This window comes from Drosophila elegans, unplaced genomic scaffold, assembly GCF_018152505.1.
Source record: "Drosophila elegans isolate 14027-0461.03 unplaced genomic scaffold, ASM1815250v1 contig_119, whole genome shotgun sequence".
NCBI classification, from domain to species: domain Eukaryota; kingdom Metazoa; phylum Arthropoda; class Insecta; order Diptera; family Drosophilidae; genus Drosophila; species Drosophila elegans.
In genome coordinates, this window is record NW_024545483.1 from 808912 (window position 1) to 822155 (window position 13244).

Genomic DNA, 13244 nt, shown 5'->3' on the forward strand with positions numbered 1-13244 from the left:
GGCTGAGACAACTAGAGGCTGCAGCGCACTGGATATTCAGTTAAGAATATCAGAACACACAATGAAGGTACGTGCCCATGTACTCAGCAAAATTATCTCCACTTTGGCCAGACACAATATCAACGCCCCAGCACTTAAGGCGTTCGATGGCTTGGAGCTTGCAGATTCTGACTACCAATCGTTGGCGCCAGTAGATATTCTCTTGGGCAGCGATTGCGTTTGGACCGTGTTCACTGGTAAAAAGCTGTTCGACAGCCAGGGGAAGATCATCGCCATTTCGATGGATAGGTCATTACTTCGATCGTGACTACAGGCTCTTCATATACAACAACTATGCACACGGCTATTGACATTGATGCATCACTTCGACGCTTTTGGGAGCTGGAGTATGTCAACCAAGAACTTCATCGGAAACCAGAGAACGATGAAGTTGAACAGCACTTTTTGAAGATACACACATGGGACCCCAAGGGGCGTTACATCGTCGAACTTCCGTTTAAAGACCCCAATAAGCAGTTTTCGGATACTCTAACTAACGGAAATTCCTTGAATGATGCGCTACGCATTGGTCCCAGTATCCTGCGAAACTTATTTTCAATTTGTATCCGATTTAGAATGTTTAAGTTCGTCTTCTCCGCAGATATCGTCAAAAAGTACAGACAAATCTTGGTGGCTGCCAAGCATTGTAGCTACCAGCGAATTGTATGAAGAGATAATGCATGTTCGCCTATCAAATACTATGAACTGTCCGCGGTAACATACGGCACGTCTAGTGCACCATTTTTGGCTGTAAGAGTTTTGGATCAGTTAGCTCACGACCATCAACACGAATTTCAGACTGCTGCGAAAGTCGTACAGGAAGAGTTTTATGTGGACGACGTACTCACTGGAGCATACACAGAGGAAGAGCTCGTTCGCAATCAAAATGAGTTAATCAAACTTATGAAATGTGAAGGCATGAAGCTTGGAAAATGGGTCTCAAACTCGCCACGCATTTCTGAAGCAACGTTCATTTCTGAAGGAAAAGAATTCCATTCAACAGCGAAGGTTCTTGGCATCCATTGGGATCCAAAGCAAGATACGATCTCATTCAAAGTTTGCCTTTCATCACAAGTGCTGTCTGACGTGGCACCATCTTTGACCCGCTGGGTGTCCTATCGCCAGTGGTGGTACAATTCAAAATTTTGTTTCAAGAATTGTGGCTTCTTGATCTCGGCTGGGATACGGAACTTCCTCCAAAAATCGCTGAATGGTGGAACAAATGCCGTAACGACTTGAATGCACTACAAGAGCTACGTATGCCAAGATTTATTGACAACAAGGAAAATCACATCGAACTGCACGGTTTTGCTTCTATCAAGGCGAATTCGGCAGTTGTCTACAGCAGATAAGTAGGCGCGAATGCTACTGCTTCTGTGTCACTTATAGCAGGAAAAACCAGAGTTGCTCCGCTTATCAATCACTACCGCGCTCTACAACACAAGGACATCGTCATACATGCGTGGTGCGACTCAACCATCGTTTTGGCATGGCTTTCACACCCACCATCGAAGCTCAAAACATTTGTGGCAAACCGAACGACAGAAATACTCGATACTATACCTCGCAATGCCTGGCATCATGTAAATATTTAAGAAAATCATGCTGACTGCGCAACGCGAGGCATGCTGGCTGCAGAACTCATTCATTTCGACCTGTGGTGGATGGGTCCTACATGGCTACAAGATCAAGAAAAACTCGAGATAAAGTTGAGCTGCCAAAGGTTCTGTTCTTCTATTTCAGAAAACCATGGTAAAGAAGAGGTGAAGACCACCGCACTGACTACTCAGGAGGTAATCTTATTGTCACCGATCGAAGCACTGGCTCAGCGGGTCTCATCCTGGACAAAAATGGTTCGCATTGCAGCTTACTCTCTACGCTTCATCCAAAGGATCAAGGCTATTACGTCAGGCACGCTGACAAATTGCAAGGGGCTCACCTTTGAGGAGATGCAGGCTGCTCGCATTCTTTGCCTTCAAGACGCTCAGAAATGCTTCAAGAACGACTACAATCTTCTGATGGAGAACAAGCCACTTCAGAGCCGCTCCCAGCTCATTAAGCTTTCACGGATCATTAGCAAGGATGGCCTTCTTCAAGTCGGTGGACGACTGGACAATTCACAATTACCAGCTGATGTCAAACACCCAATTTTTCTTCCCAAATCGCACAGCATTACAAGGATGATTTTGGAACACGAACATGCGTCAAATCTGCACCCTGGAGTTTCAGCATTTTTTGTCATTATCCGCCAAAAATATTGGGTCTTTGGCGCACGCAACCTCATAAGGAATCTGGTGCACAATTGCATCAAATTTTTTCGCCAACGAAATCAAAGAGCACAAGAATTCATGGCCGATCTACCGGGGATTCGCATTACAGAAGCACTTCCGTTCCAGCATTCAGGCTGCAATTACGCTGGACCATTTATTCTCAAGGAAAGAAGTGGGCGAAATGCACGGAAAATCCACTGTTTGTCTGCCTCGTAACATCAGCCATTCACTTGGAACTGGCCACCGATCTCAGCACAGACACTTTCATAGCATGTCTTCGTCGTTTCATGTCCCTGCGTGGGAAATGTTCTTCAAATCTTTTGGTGTTAAGCGGGCTTTAGATGAAATGCAGCAACTTTTATCTTCACAGGAGCATCGGAATACAGTAGCGCAAACATTGGCCACCGATGGCATAAAATGGAATTTCATACCTCCACACTCGCCACACTGGGGCGGAAAATGGGAGTCAGCGGTACGTTCTGTGAAATTGCACCTTCGACGCGTCGTGGGAAAGACGATCTTGACCTTTGAGCAAATGCAAACTCTAATCGCCCAAATAAGCGCGTTTGTGAACCCAAAACCGTTGTGCTATATACCTGACATTGACCTCACATACTTGTCGCCAGCCCATTTTCTTATTGGACGCCCATTTACAACTGTTCCAGAGGGTGATCTAACTCATTTGCCAATCAATCGCATGGACTATTGGCAACATTTGCAATCCATGTATCAAGGATTTTGGAAACGCTGGCACCAGGAATACTTAACATCGCAACAGCAACGTCACAAGTGGAACAGCAAGCAACGCAACATTTCAGTGGACAACGCCATGCTTGTAAAGGACTCAAATCTTCCACCAGCAGCTTGGCAACTAGCCCGTGTGTTAGAAGCTCATCCTGGACCAGATGGATTTGTACGCGCCGTGAAAATTAAGACATCTACCGGAGAGATGACTAGACCTATCACAAAGCTAGCAGTATTGCCTAATTCTGAAACCGTGTTTCAGGGCGGCCCGGGATGTTTATGAACGCTTTGCAGCCGTTATTTTGAATTCATATATTTGTATTCAACTTAAGTTTTGGTATTTTTAAGTGTCATATACCATTTGTACTGGCCACACTCTTGAGATTTTTTAGGGATAAAACTACAGCCAAACATGTCGGACACGCAGAAACCGTCTGGTTAAAATAAAAATAATACAGTCCACTCAAACTCGGGAATTAAACGTTTTAATTATATATACAACGGACCAAACGATTTTTGTTTCACTTTTTGCGAATATAGCTCTTGAGATTTTTCAACTTTTGGTTTATAACACGTGTTTTTCAGCAACAAAAGCGGGATTTCTTATTTCAGAGCAGTTAACGCTGCCGGGGCAAAAATTTCTTCTTAAAAGTATGTACCACCAATTTGGTGAAGAAAATGCAAAAAAAAAATGGTTTCAAGTTAAAAAAGAAACATTCTCACTAAGTATTTGTAAAATATTAATTATTATTTAAAAATTAAATATAAAAGTATTCTTAGTTTAAGCAAATTTATATGATTTCTCTTGTTGATTGAATATATAGCTTTTGTTTTTTTTTAGCTTGGACTTAAAAATAGCTAGATTTGCGACTACAGGCTACATACAATTTGTATAGTCTATTCCATTTTCAAAAAACTGACTCGTTTAACCATGTAATTTTTAAACCAACAGACATAACCGCATTTTAGCAGCGATAAAATTAAAAAAAAAAACTTAGTGGGGCCAAAATAAAATTAATGCACTATATATAATTGCTCAAATACTCATTTCAGATAGTATCTACCCTTTACAAGTTTATGCTTTTTTAAACAAGCGATATGAAGGAAAAAGTATCAAAAAATGCTTTATGCACATCTCCAAAAAAATTTTAAAAACAGGTATACTACTAATGATTTAATAATAATGGAAACTTGTAATATACAAAAAAAGGAGAAAATAAATTGAAATCAAGACTCGTCAGCTTTTGTCTCTACAATGCGACTTATTATTGGTATATCTTCGACCTTTGTAAAGTTAGCCAACGAATCAGAATTTAGAATGTTTTGGATATAGTCATGTCTGAATTTTTCCCACTTTCGTGTCTTAAGAAAGTCCTTGTACAAGTTCTCCCTAGTTGGAATATTGCATTCGATATAAAAACGCTGCCGTTGCCAAAAGTTACCGGGATTCTGGGCGGCCTCAAAAAGCCAGAAGCGGGGTATTAGGATGCACTGCACCTTTGTCCGCGCCATAATGACGCGGTGGTCCATTTTCTCGCCCAACCCGAAGATCCCACCATAGGTTAGTGAGCCAACGTCAACAAAATGCGTTTCATAGTGCTCTAGTCCGTCTCCCTCCTCGACAGTTGCTTTAAGCGAGGTAGTCGAGGCGGTGAATATTTCCGATCCCTCTGTCTCGCTCTCTATGCCAATATCGAGTATTTCTGTGACAGGCGACTGCCGTCCGGAATTCTCGCTGTAGCGATCATCTGCCAGGTCCTTGTAGTTATCATAGGTTTCTTCGCCCTCGTCCGTTATGTACAACTCGTATTCCCCCCGCTCCACCTGGCGTCCTTTCTCCCGCTGCCGGTGTTGCTGTCGTTGCCGCTGTCGTCCTTGTTCCTTACTAGATCTCCTAGGCGGCGATTTTTTCGCAGCGCAGGCGCGCTGTATCTCTTTAAGACCCATTTTGCGCAGCTGGAAAGAGAACACAAGTAAGGAAACAAACTTTGGTAAGTCAGCTTGTGTAAGTCGAAGTAATTACAAACAAACAAATGTATGGGTCAATACTCGTATTCTTTTATTTATGCTTATCTGTCAATCATAAAAAGAATTAATAGGGTTTTATATATTTTTTTATACCCTTGCAGAGTGTATTATAATTTCAGTCAGAAGTTTGCATAGCAGTGGAGGAGGCGTTTCCGACCCTATAAAGTATTATTTCATTTTTGCAATAGCTGCAAGGGTATATGAAATTCGGCTTTCCGAAGTTTGCTTCCTTTCTTATTTTTAATTGACAAAAAAACTTTTTATAAGTTAATAAAAAAAACGGATTTTTAAAGATTCTAGTCGTCTGATATCTTTAATATTAAACATGTAGCGTCATTTGTTTTGCAAAGCATCTAGGAAGACGTATCGATTGGACTAAGATTAAGAATATAACACTTTATGTGGTCAAGAACGTTATCTTCTACCTGTTACCTACTTTTCAAATGTGAATAAAACGTAGTAATATATAACATTTATATATAAAGAATTATTTAGATTATTATTATTACACGTAAGCCATCTAGAATTTTTGGGAAATAAATCTCTTATCCATTTCTAACTTTGTAAACTTACTGATCTCTCTTTAAAAGGAGACCAAGTATGGAGCTCCAAGTCTACGCCACCTGCATAAAAATATATTTTTTATCAAAATCAACAATGCGTAGAAATGATGAAAACAGTTTTTTTTCACAAACCTCTGGTATTCCTTAAATTCATCAAAGCGCACACTATACGCGGATAAGTGGAAGATTTTAAATATTTTATACAAGTTTGTGTCACCCTTATTTACATGTACATAAGCTACAGACCGCCTGATGTGATACCACCAGCTTTCGGGCGCTTTGAGCACTCACCCCTCTCTTCCTGCTCTGATTATTCTCATCCACCGATGAACTGGACTGCATGTATTCGTTTACGTCGAAGAACGGCGCGCTGTTGATCTTAGAACCGTCATCCATTGCCAGGGTTCCAGACTCCCTTTTAGGCACCAATGCCAGCTCAAAGACCTTTTGCCTGTTGACCATGCTTACCTGAAAAGGAAAATATGTAGTCCGGCCAGACCGAAATTGCCATTTAACAAACCTTCATATGAAGGCACTGGAGCACGACACACTCCCCGCTAAGAACAAAGTAGACAAAACTCATAGAACCCAAGTCCTCGGTGTAGATAGTCTCCAAAGGATTGAACTGCTGAATGGTCCCATACTTGCTGGCGTTTACAATCTAAGCCAGTGGAATTGGGCCTTAATCAAAGGTCGGTTGGATTTTCATTCCAGCACATACCTGCTCTTCGTTAAGAAAATTAAAATAGTCTATGGCCCGAAGCGCAGCCTTCTTTTCTTGCCACAACTTTTGCATATAGGGTTGAAGGACGAACTTGTAATTTTTATTGAAAACTGCTAGTAGCTCGCAATAAGCTGAAAACTAGATTCGGTTAATCCATTGAGCTTTACACTAAAATATCAAGTTTACTTGTGGCGATGTAAGTGTTCGTCCTGGGAGAGTCTTCCATGACGTCGATGTCGCCAATGCAATCGCCAGGTCCAAAGATAGCCTCTGATTGCAGCTCAAAGCCTTTTGTGGCCTAAATAAAAACAAATTATTATTTATTATTATTTTTACTAGCCTGCATACCTCTTACAAAGAAGTTTGTGTGCATAATGTTTTTTCCTTATTAAAGAAGTACAAAAGCTAGTACTGGGTATGTAGTTACATTTGCAGATAAAGTTTACGAAATAAAAACATAAAGTGATTAAAAATTTCGAATATATGTAATAAGGAACTTAAATCAAAAATCGGCTTTGTACTAAATAGTTAAATGTACATATTTGATTTTTTTTTAATATAATATTGTAAATAATTATGTAAACAGGATATTAATAATCCATATTGTTACCGTTATTCAGATTTACGGAACTAAGTCGGAATGGCTGAAATCCACGAAAGATTTAAGGTGGGTTGGATCAATATAGGCCCATTCTTGGTCTATTGCGTTTTTAAGATTTCTTACCGTCTCACTCATTCTTTCGTTCTTGAACACTTTGGCAGAGAGGATACCCCAGAGGTTTATTCAGACTCAGATCCGGTCTAAATGCGGGCCAGTCCAATAAAGGTATTTTTCGGCTTGTAAAGAAGAATTTGGTGACGTGAGCTGCGTGTATTGATGCATTGTCCTGCTGAAACGTTCAGTTGTCTCCATATATATAGTCATTAAACTCTATTTACTCACTATCCAGAAGACCCACTTACTTTTGATTTATTCGTGTAGAGATGTATAACATGAGTGACTTTCCCCTATAGCAGAACGCAGCCCATACCATCACACTGCCACCGCAAAGCGCTCGTTTAAAACAGTATCGCCGATCTCGGCGCATATCTTTCAAATAATTTTTGCAATTATCAGGGCCATCTAGATTTAACTTCTTTGTACTTAACGGTAATTATTTGCAAATTCAATGCGAGCCTTCTTGTGCCGCTGCAAAAGCTTGGGTTAAGGTACCATGTACCTATACGACTCTTGGTTATTTGGAGCTTTAAATTGTCCGCTACTCATTAAGTTAACCACAGCAAGTCGTTTTTTGCCCACTTCGTTGGATCGAACTACATTTACTCGAATTTGATTCAGTTGCGGTGCCTGTTTACTTTTTTTTGCGATATCAGTGATATTCGCACCGCTATAATGCATTCCTTTTATGATTCCTTCTTCATAGTCTGTCAAACTTGTACAACGAGGCATTTAAGCTGCCCAATAGCAAAATATACAAATCAAATGCACTATTTTGAACAGTAATATGCATACAATAAGTATCTAAAGCTTATATTTGCAACCCTCTAATTTTTCTTTTTTGCATGCCTTAAATACACTTAAGCGCAAAATATAAGGGGGTAAGAGTAGGACCTAAGATTTATTTCATACAAAAAACAACTTTGATTTTTGTTTTTGTCGGGTCCGTCATTGCCATAACATAATTTATGTATATCATACATATATCATCAAAAATTTTCAAAAAAATGTTCGAAAACCTAACAGTTGATTTTTAAATTTTTTTTTCGCAAGAAAATTGTTTGCCCACCTTTCAGAATTTTGAAAAAGTAAAAACTTTAGAGAGTTTAAAACTTTTAAGATTTCATAATTTTTTACCCAATAAAAATTCATTTGCCGAAGGCATAAAAACAGTTTTTTCGAAAAAATAAAAACTGCCCATGTTTGCCCACCTGTTCTTATTTCAGAATCTACAAAAAACTCGTTTGCCCACTTCTTAAAAATATGTTTTTTTTAACAAACAAGAAAGGAAGCATACTTCGGCAAGCCGAAATTCATATACCCATGCAGCTATTTCAAAAATTAAATATTCTTGATAACATTAAAATTATGATTGACTTGCGGGTATGTTTACATTGATGATTTGCAGCTCAATTATTTGATAGTTCCTATGTCAGCTATATGATATCGTTTTCCGATTTTAATAAAATTAAAAGCGTAATTCTGAACTGTCAAATTATTAATTAATCAAATAGAATTTCTAAAAAAAATTGTCAAAACAAAAAATTAAAATTTTTGTAAAATTTTTGTTTTAATATTTTTATTGTTCCTATGGGAGCTTTATGTTATAGTCGTCCGATTTTGATGAAATTTAAACTAAACAAAAAATTTAAAAACACAAAAGTTATATATTTTTATTTTTTTTTCCGATTGTTTCTATGGGAGCTGTATGCTATAGTATTCTGATCCGGCTCGTTTCGACTTATATAATACCTGCAATAAAAAGACAACTTTTGGGAAAGTTTCATGCAAATAGCTTTAAAACTGAGAGACTAGTTTGCGTAGAAACGGACGGACAGACGGACATGGCTAGATCGACTCGCCTAGTGATGCTGATCAAGAATATATATATTTTATAGGGTCGGAAATGTCTCCTCCACTGCGTTGCAAACTTCTGACTGAAATTATTATACCCTCTGCAAGGGTATAAAAATTGTAGTGTGCATGCATACAGATTAAACACTGTACCATCGGAAACAATGTTAGCCAAATCTGAAGGATCAGCGCACTCTTCAAGTGCAAACGTAATTTGACCACACACGCTATCAGCGAGTGATAAGTCACGCCAGCTTTTTCCCACAGTTGGCGACTGCAACAATTCAATCCATGTATGCACATAACATTTCTTCTCTATATATATTATTTGTATGTTGTTTTATTAATTAAGAAGTTGTAGCCGTGCAAAGTTCAGCTATTTTTATCGATTTTCCGCTGAATAAGCTAGTTTTTTTAAAACATCCTAGAACAAACTTTTTTTGTAACGACCTGCCTATCACGTGAAAATTTATTCCGGAATCTTTAAATTTTTTTTTAAACTAAAAAACCAAAAAAAAAAAAATCTTTTAAAAACTTTTGAACGAATCATCGGATCATTCGACGCGTACTTTCAACAATATTTTAACTGTGCTAAAAAATATTTTACCAACCCAGGCTCAAGAACTCTACCTAAAAATTGTTTTGTATTTAAATTTCACCGCCCTTTCTCCTGAGCCAATTAATTTTCCTTAAGTCGTGGTGTTCTATTAGCGAAACCTTTCGATTGGTGTATTGGGGGCATCGTCTCTACATGCACTGCCGTCCATAGTGATATTTGAATAGCTTCAAGAGTATATAAACTTCGGCTTGCCGATGTTTGCCTCCTTTCTTGTTAAGGATGCCAGTGAGACTAATAAAAGTTTTTACAATTTTTAATAAAAGGACCTTAAAAATAAATGTTACTGATTTTATCGATCCCTGCCCAGAACTTATGTTTTTTCAAAATTGAAAGTTACCCATCAAAGTTTACTGTGTTGACTGCATTTTTTGTCGCATACGATAAGAACAATACGATTTAAACAATTTACCTTATTTAATTCATTCCTCAACATGTCCACTTCTCCTGCGATTATGAAATAAATGGTTACGGGAAAATCTCCCTCCTTCATAATGACGCGCCCGGGAGTGACCGCCATGAACTTGACATGCGGTACAAGGCGGGCGCGGACTTTCTACAAGAGATAGGCCCAATGAAGAATGGTAAAGGTGAATGTGCAATTAGTTGAATACACACCGGCGGATACTTCGAGAAGCATGCTAGGTTTGCCACAATATTGCACAACTTCTTTCTGTCATCGACGGTTCGCGCGGATTGCGAAGTGCGCAGTAGCGATTTCTCCTGTAGTTTGGAAACGATGATGGGTTTTGGATTACTCAGAGCTCATGTAGAGTTCAGCGTATTGCTCAGCACTTACGGCCATGGTCATCATGCCGACCTTGCGCTTCTGTCGCACCACCATGGCCACGTTCTTTTTTACATTCAGCGAAATGCCCGTATCCTCTGTGGCCTCGTTCAGCCACTGCATGTTCAGAATCACGGATCGAACGAGCTTCTTGAACCGGTTTTTGGCAGCCCTCTTCGCCGGGGCATCGAGTCCATCGCGCTGTCGCTTGGACATGGTTGGAATGCTCCTTTGCTTTGATTGGTATGTTCGTCTATAAAGTAACAATCGGCTTGCTTATGTTGAAGGTGGTATATCTCGTTGGAAGTCCCAATAAAAGTCTCCAATGTCGTTCTGGTAGGGTCAATTGATTGTGTTCATATGACATGTCCCTGATGACAGCTGTTAGACGCCTGCTGGCGGCCCCAGCTCCAAAACTGTAATGCACAAGTCATTAATAGCTCAGTCCCACAGAGCCCACCCAAGTGAAACGGTTGGAATTTTTGAAGGATGGTGGACTGGTGTTCCCACAGAGTTACCATCCACCGTCCATCAAAAGTCACAGAGGCAGAATTTTTTGAGGGGGTATTTCACTTTATCAAATATTTTTAGAAGTCCTTTTCCTGCTTTTATAATATGGATTAGAGGGTAAATGGTTATCTGAACTTTCAAATAATGGCTACTCTGTATTCCAATCGCTGTCTGGGACCGTTAAATTCCCAAACCCCCTTCCGTTTCGACTACTAAGATGGTCGCCATGTCAATTTAAATTCTTTCGCGCCAAGACATTAGAGTTGCACAGAAAAAACATGGACCATAAGCCGCTGACCCTACGAATTTGTAGGAACTCCGATTCTTATAGGGTATTTCTACAGAGAGCCATCCACCTTTCCACCATCCTTTTTGCCGTGACAAAAACTTCCCAGTTAGTCCGCCGTTAAAATTTGACGGACAAAGCGAAAGTTAGCCGATGTTCCTGCGGTTCAGCCCTCTTTCCACGCAGTCCATCCCTAAAAAACCGTAGGAATTTTCAACAAAAGTGAAACTCCAGTTTCCACAGAGCGCATCAACCTTCCACCTTCCGCTGATCTTAACAGCTGTAGCTCGTCAAAGCATAAACAAAGATGGTTGACCTATTGACTATGGTGGATAGGTGTTCTTACAGAGCCACCAATAGTTATCATCCACCATCCGTCAATAGACCCAGTGGCGTAAGAAGAATTATTTGGAGTGGGTCTTTAACGATTTTAGACCGTTTCAGAAGTAGTTTTTTAAAGTTAATATTTTATTTTAAAGCTATGGACTAGTGGTTAATAGGTTATAGCCTTATAGCTCTTTTTACAGATATACATCCACCTTCCACCATCTCTTGAACGGATGGTTCATAACGTTTTGCCGTTCCAAAAATTTCACAGTTTGTCCACCCTTAAAATTTACGGGCTTTGACGGACTAATTTATGCAATAGTTGGCCGATGTTTTTTCGGTGTAACCCTCTTCCCACGCTGTCCATCCCTGAAAACACGTTGGGATTTTTGAAAAGTGTGAAACTCCGATTTCCACAAGCACATTCACCATCAACCTTCCGATAACAGCTTACCTGAAAAGCTGTAGCTCATCCAGATACAAGCAAATATGGTTGACCTGTTGAATTTGTTTATGTTTTGACGAGCCAAAGCTGTTCAGATCAGCTGTTATCGGGAGGTATATGGATCTTTGTGGAAAGAGGCTATTAAGAACGTTTGTTCACCAGAAACCATTTACAGCGAAACCTTACGAACCAACTGTCAAACAGATGGTATATGGTGCTCTGTGGTGTTCCATGTATTTTTTTTCTGAGTGTATATAATTTTGGCAATAAAAATCAGTCGGTCTTTGTGTAGATTTGTTAATGATAGCTTACAAATTCCGAAAAAGTCACAGAAAAACTAAAAAAAACTCTTAGAATATTTACACTGGCTTACTTATTAGTATTGACAAAATCCTGCAGAAATAAAACCTTGATTTTCCGGTACAGTTGGACTTCCTGATTCAGATTTCATGCCTATTTTATTTTTATATCTCCAGTTCTGTTTAACCGACTTGGGTCATCAACAGCTTCTTCAACTTTTTAAAGCATGTTATGTTCTGATATGCTGCCTTTATATAAGACAGAAATAAGCCGATCATGTTAATGTAATAGCCTGATTCCATTGCCGCATTAGAGGACTTTTTAAATGTGCCTGATTCCATTGGCGCATTAGCATTTAGCTAATGCTACTCCGACATATGAGTGGCCCGAACAGCTGATCTGGGTTTGTTTACTTTTGAATTTTGGCAAATCCAAAAGAAATTAATTAAAATAGTAATATCCTGATTCTATTTGCGCATTAAAACGGGAATCCCATAAGGCTAAATGCCGCATTTAAAAAAAGAGATAAATAAATACGATTAAAAATCATTCGCCTCGAACGGTTTTAGAATAAATACCGGAAAATACCCATGTTTAACGATTCCCTTGGCGCACTAAATCACATGATGCCTAATGCGCATTTATTTACACAGAGAATCCCAAAAGTCTAAATGACGCATTTAAAATTAATGCGATAAATAATTGCAATTATAAATCATTTGCCCCGAACATGTTTAGAAAAAATACCGGAAAATACTGATTTTTAACGATATTTCGTAAGAGTCACCACTTCAACAGCTGGTTTTTATATGCAAGGATGACAAAATTTTCGATTTCTTTCGAATATAAAATTTTTAAGAAACTGTGGTGATCTCCTTTGCAATCCCGTTAAGTAAGATCATCAGCTCCCCTTCTTTGTCGTCCAAGTTGGCAAATTCCTCAATAGCAGTATTGTCCTTTCAGACGAGGAGGAGACTGACTCAAACCTCACGTCTCAATTACTATCTTTTAATGTAATGAATGACATTGAATT

General features: G+C 39.1%; 2 protein-coding genes across 6 annotated transcripts; one reads left to right on the plus strand and one right to left on the minus strand.

Moving 5' to 3' along the window:
• Window positions 1-333: 333 nt before the first annotated feature.
• On the plus strand, window positions 334-2525 carry LOC121467139. The gene is made up of 2 exons (XM_041708526.1): window positions 334-574; window positions 1783-2525. Exons 1-2 carry the CDS (start codon window positions 334-336, stop codon window positions 2523-2525), a joined length of 984 nt encoding a protein of 327 aa, XP_041564460.1.
• Window positions 2526-4038: 1513 nt separating this feature from the next.
• Window positions 4039-10724, minus strand: LOC108134673. Of its 5 annotated transcripts, XM_017255070.2 has the most exons (8): window positions 10356-10724; window positions 10175-10279; window positions 9969-10112; window positions 6555-6666; window positions 6366-6499; window positions 6165-6305; window positions 5936-6112; window positions 4041-5009 (listed from the first exon to the last, which is right to left on the minus strand). In XM_017255070.2, the coding sequence occupies exons 1-8, from the start codon at window positions 10557-10559 to the stop codon at window positions 4281-4283; spliced, it is 1746 nt and encodes a 581-aa protein (XP_017110559.1). In that variant the 5' UTR covers window positions 10560-10724; the 3' UTR covers window positions 4041-4280. The 5 variants fall into 5 exon arrangements, with proteins under 5 accessions (XP_041564283.1, XP_041564208.1, XP_041564271.1 ...); XM_041708274.1 differs by lacking the exons at window positions 9969-10112; window positions 10175-10279; window positions 10356-10724 and adding exons at window positions 7093-7255; window positions 7332-7794 and having other exon boundaries at window positions 4040-5009; XM_041708337.1 differs by lacking the exons at window positions 9969-10112; window positions 10175-10279; window positions 10356-10724 and adding exons at window positions 7093-7258; window positions 7332-7794 and having other exon boundaries at window positions 4040-5009.
• Window positions 10725-13244: the final 2520 nt, after the last annotated feature.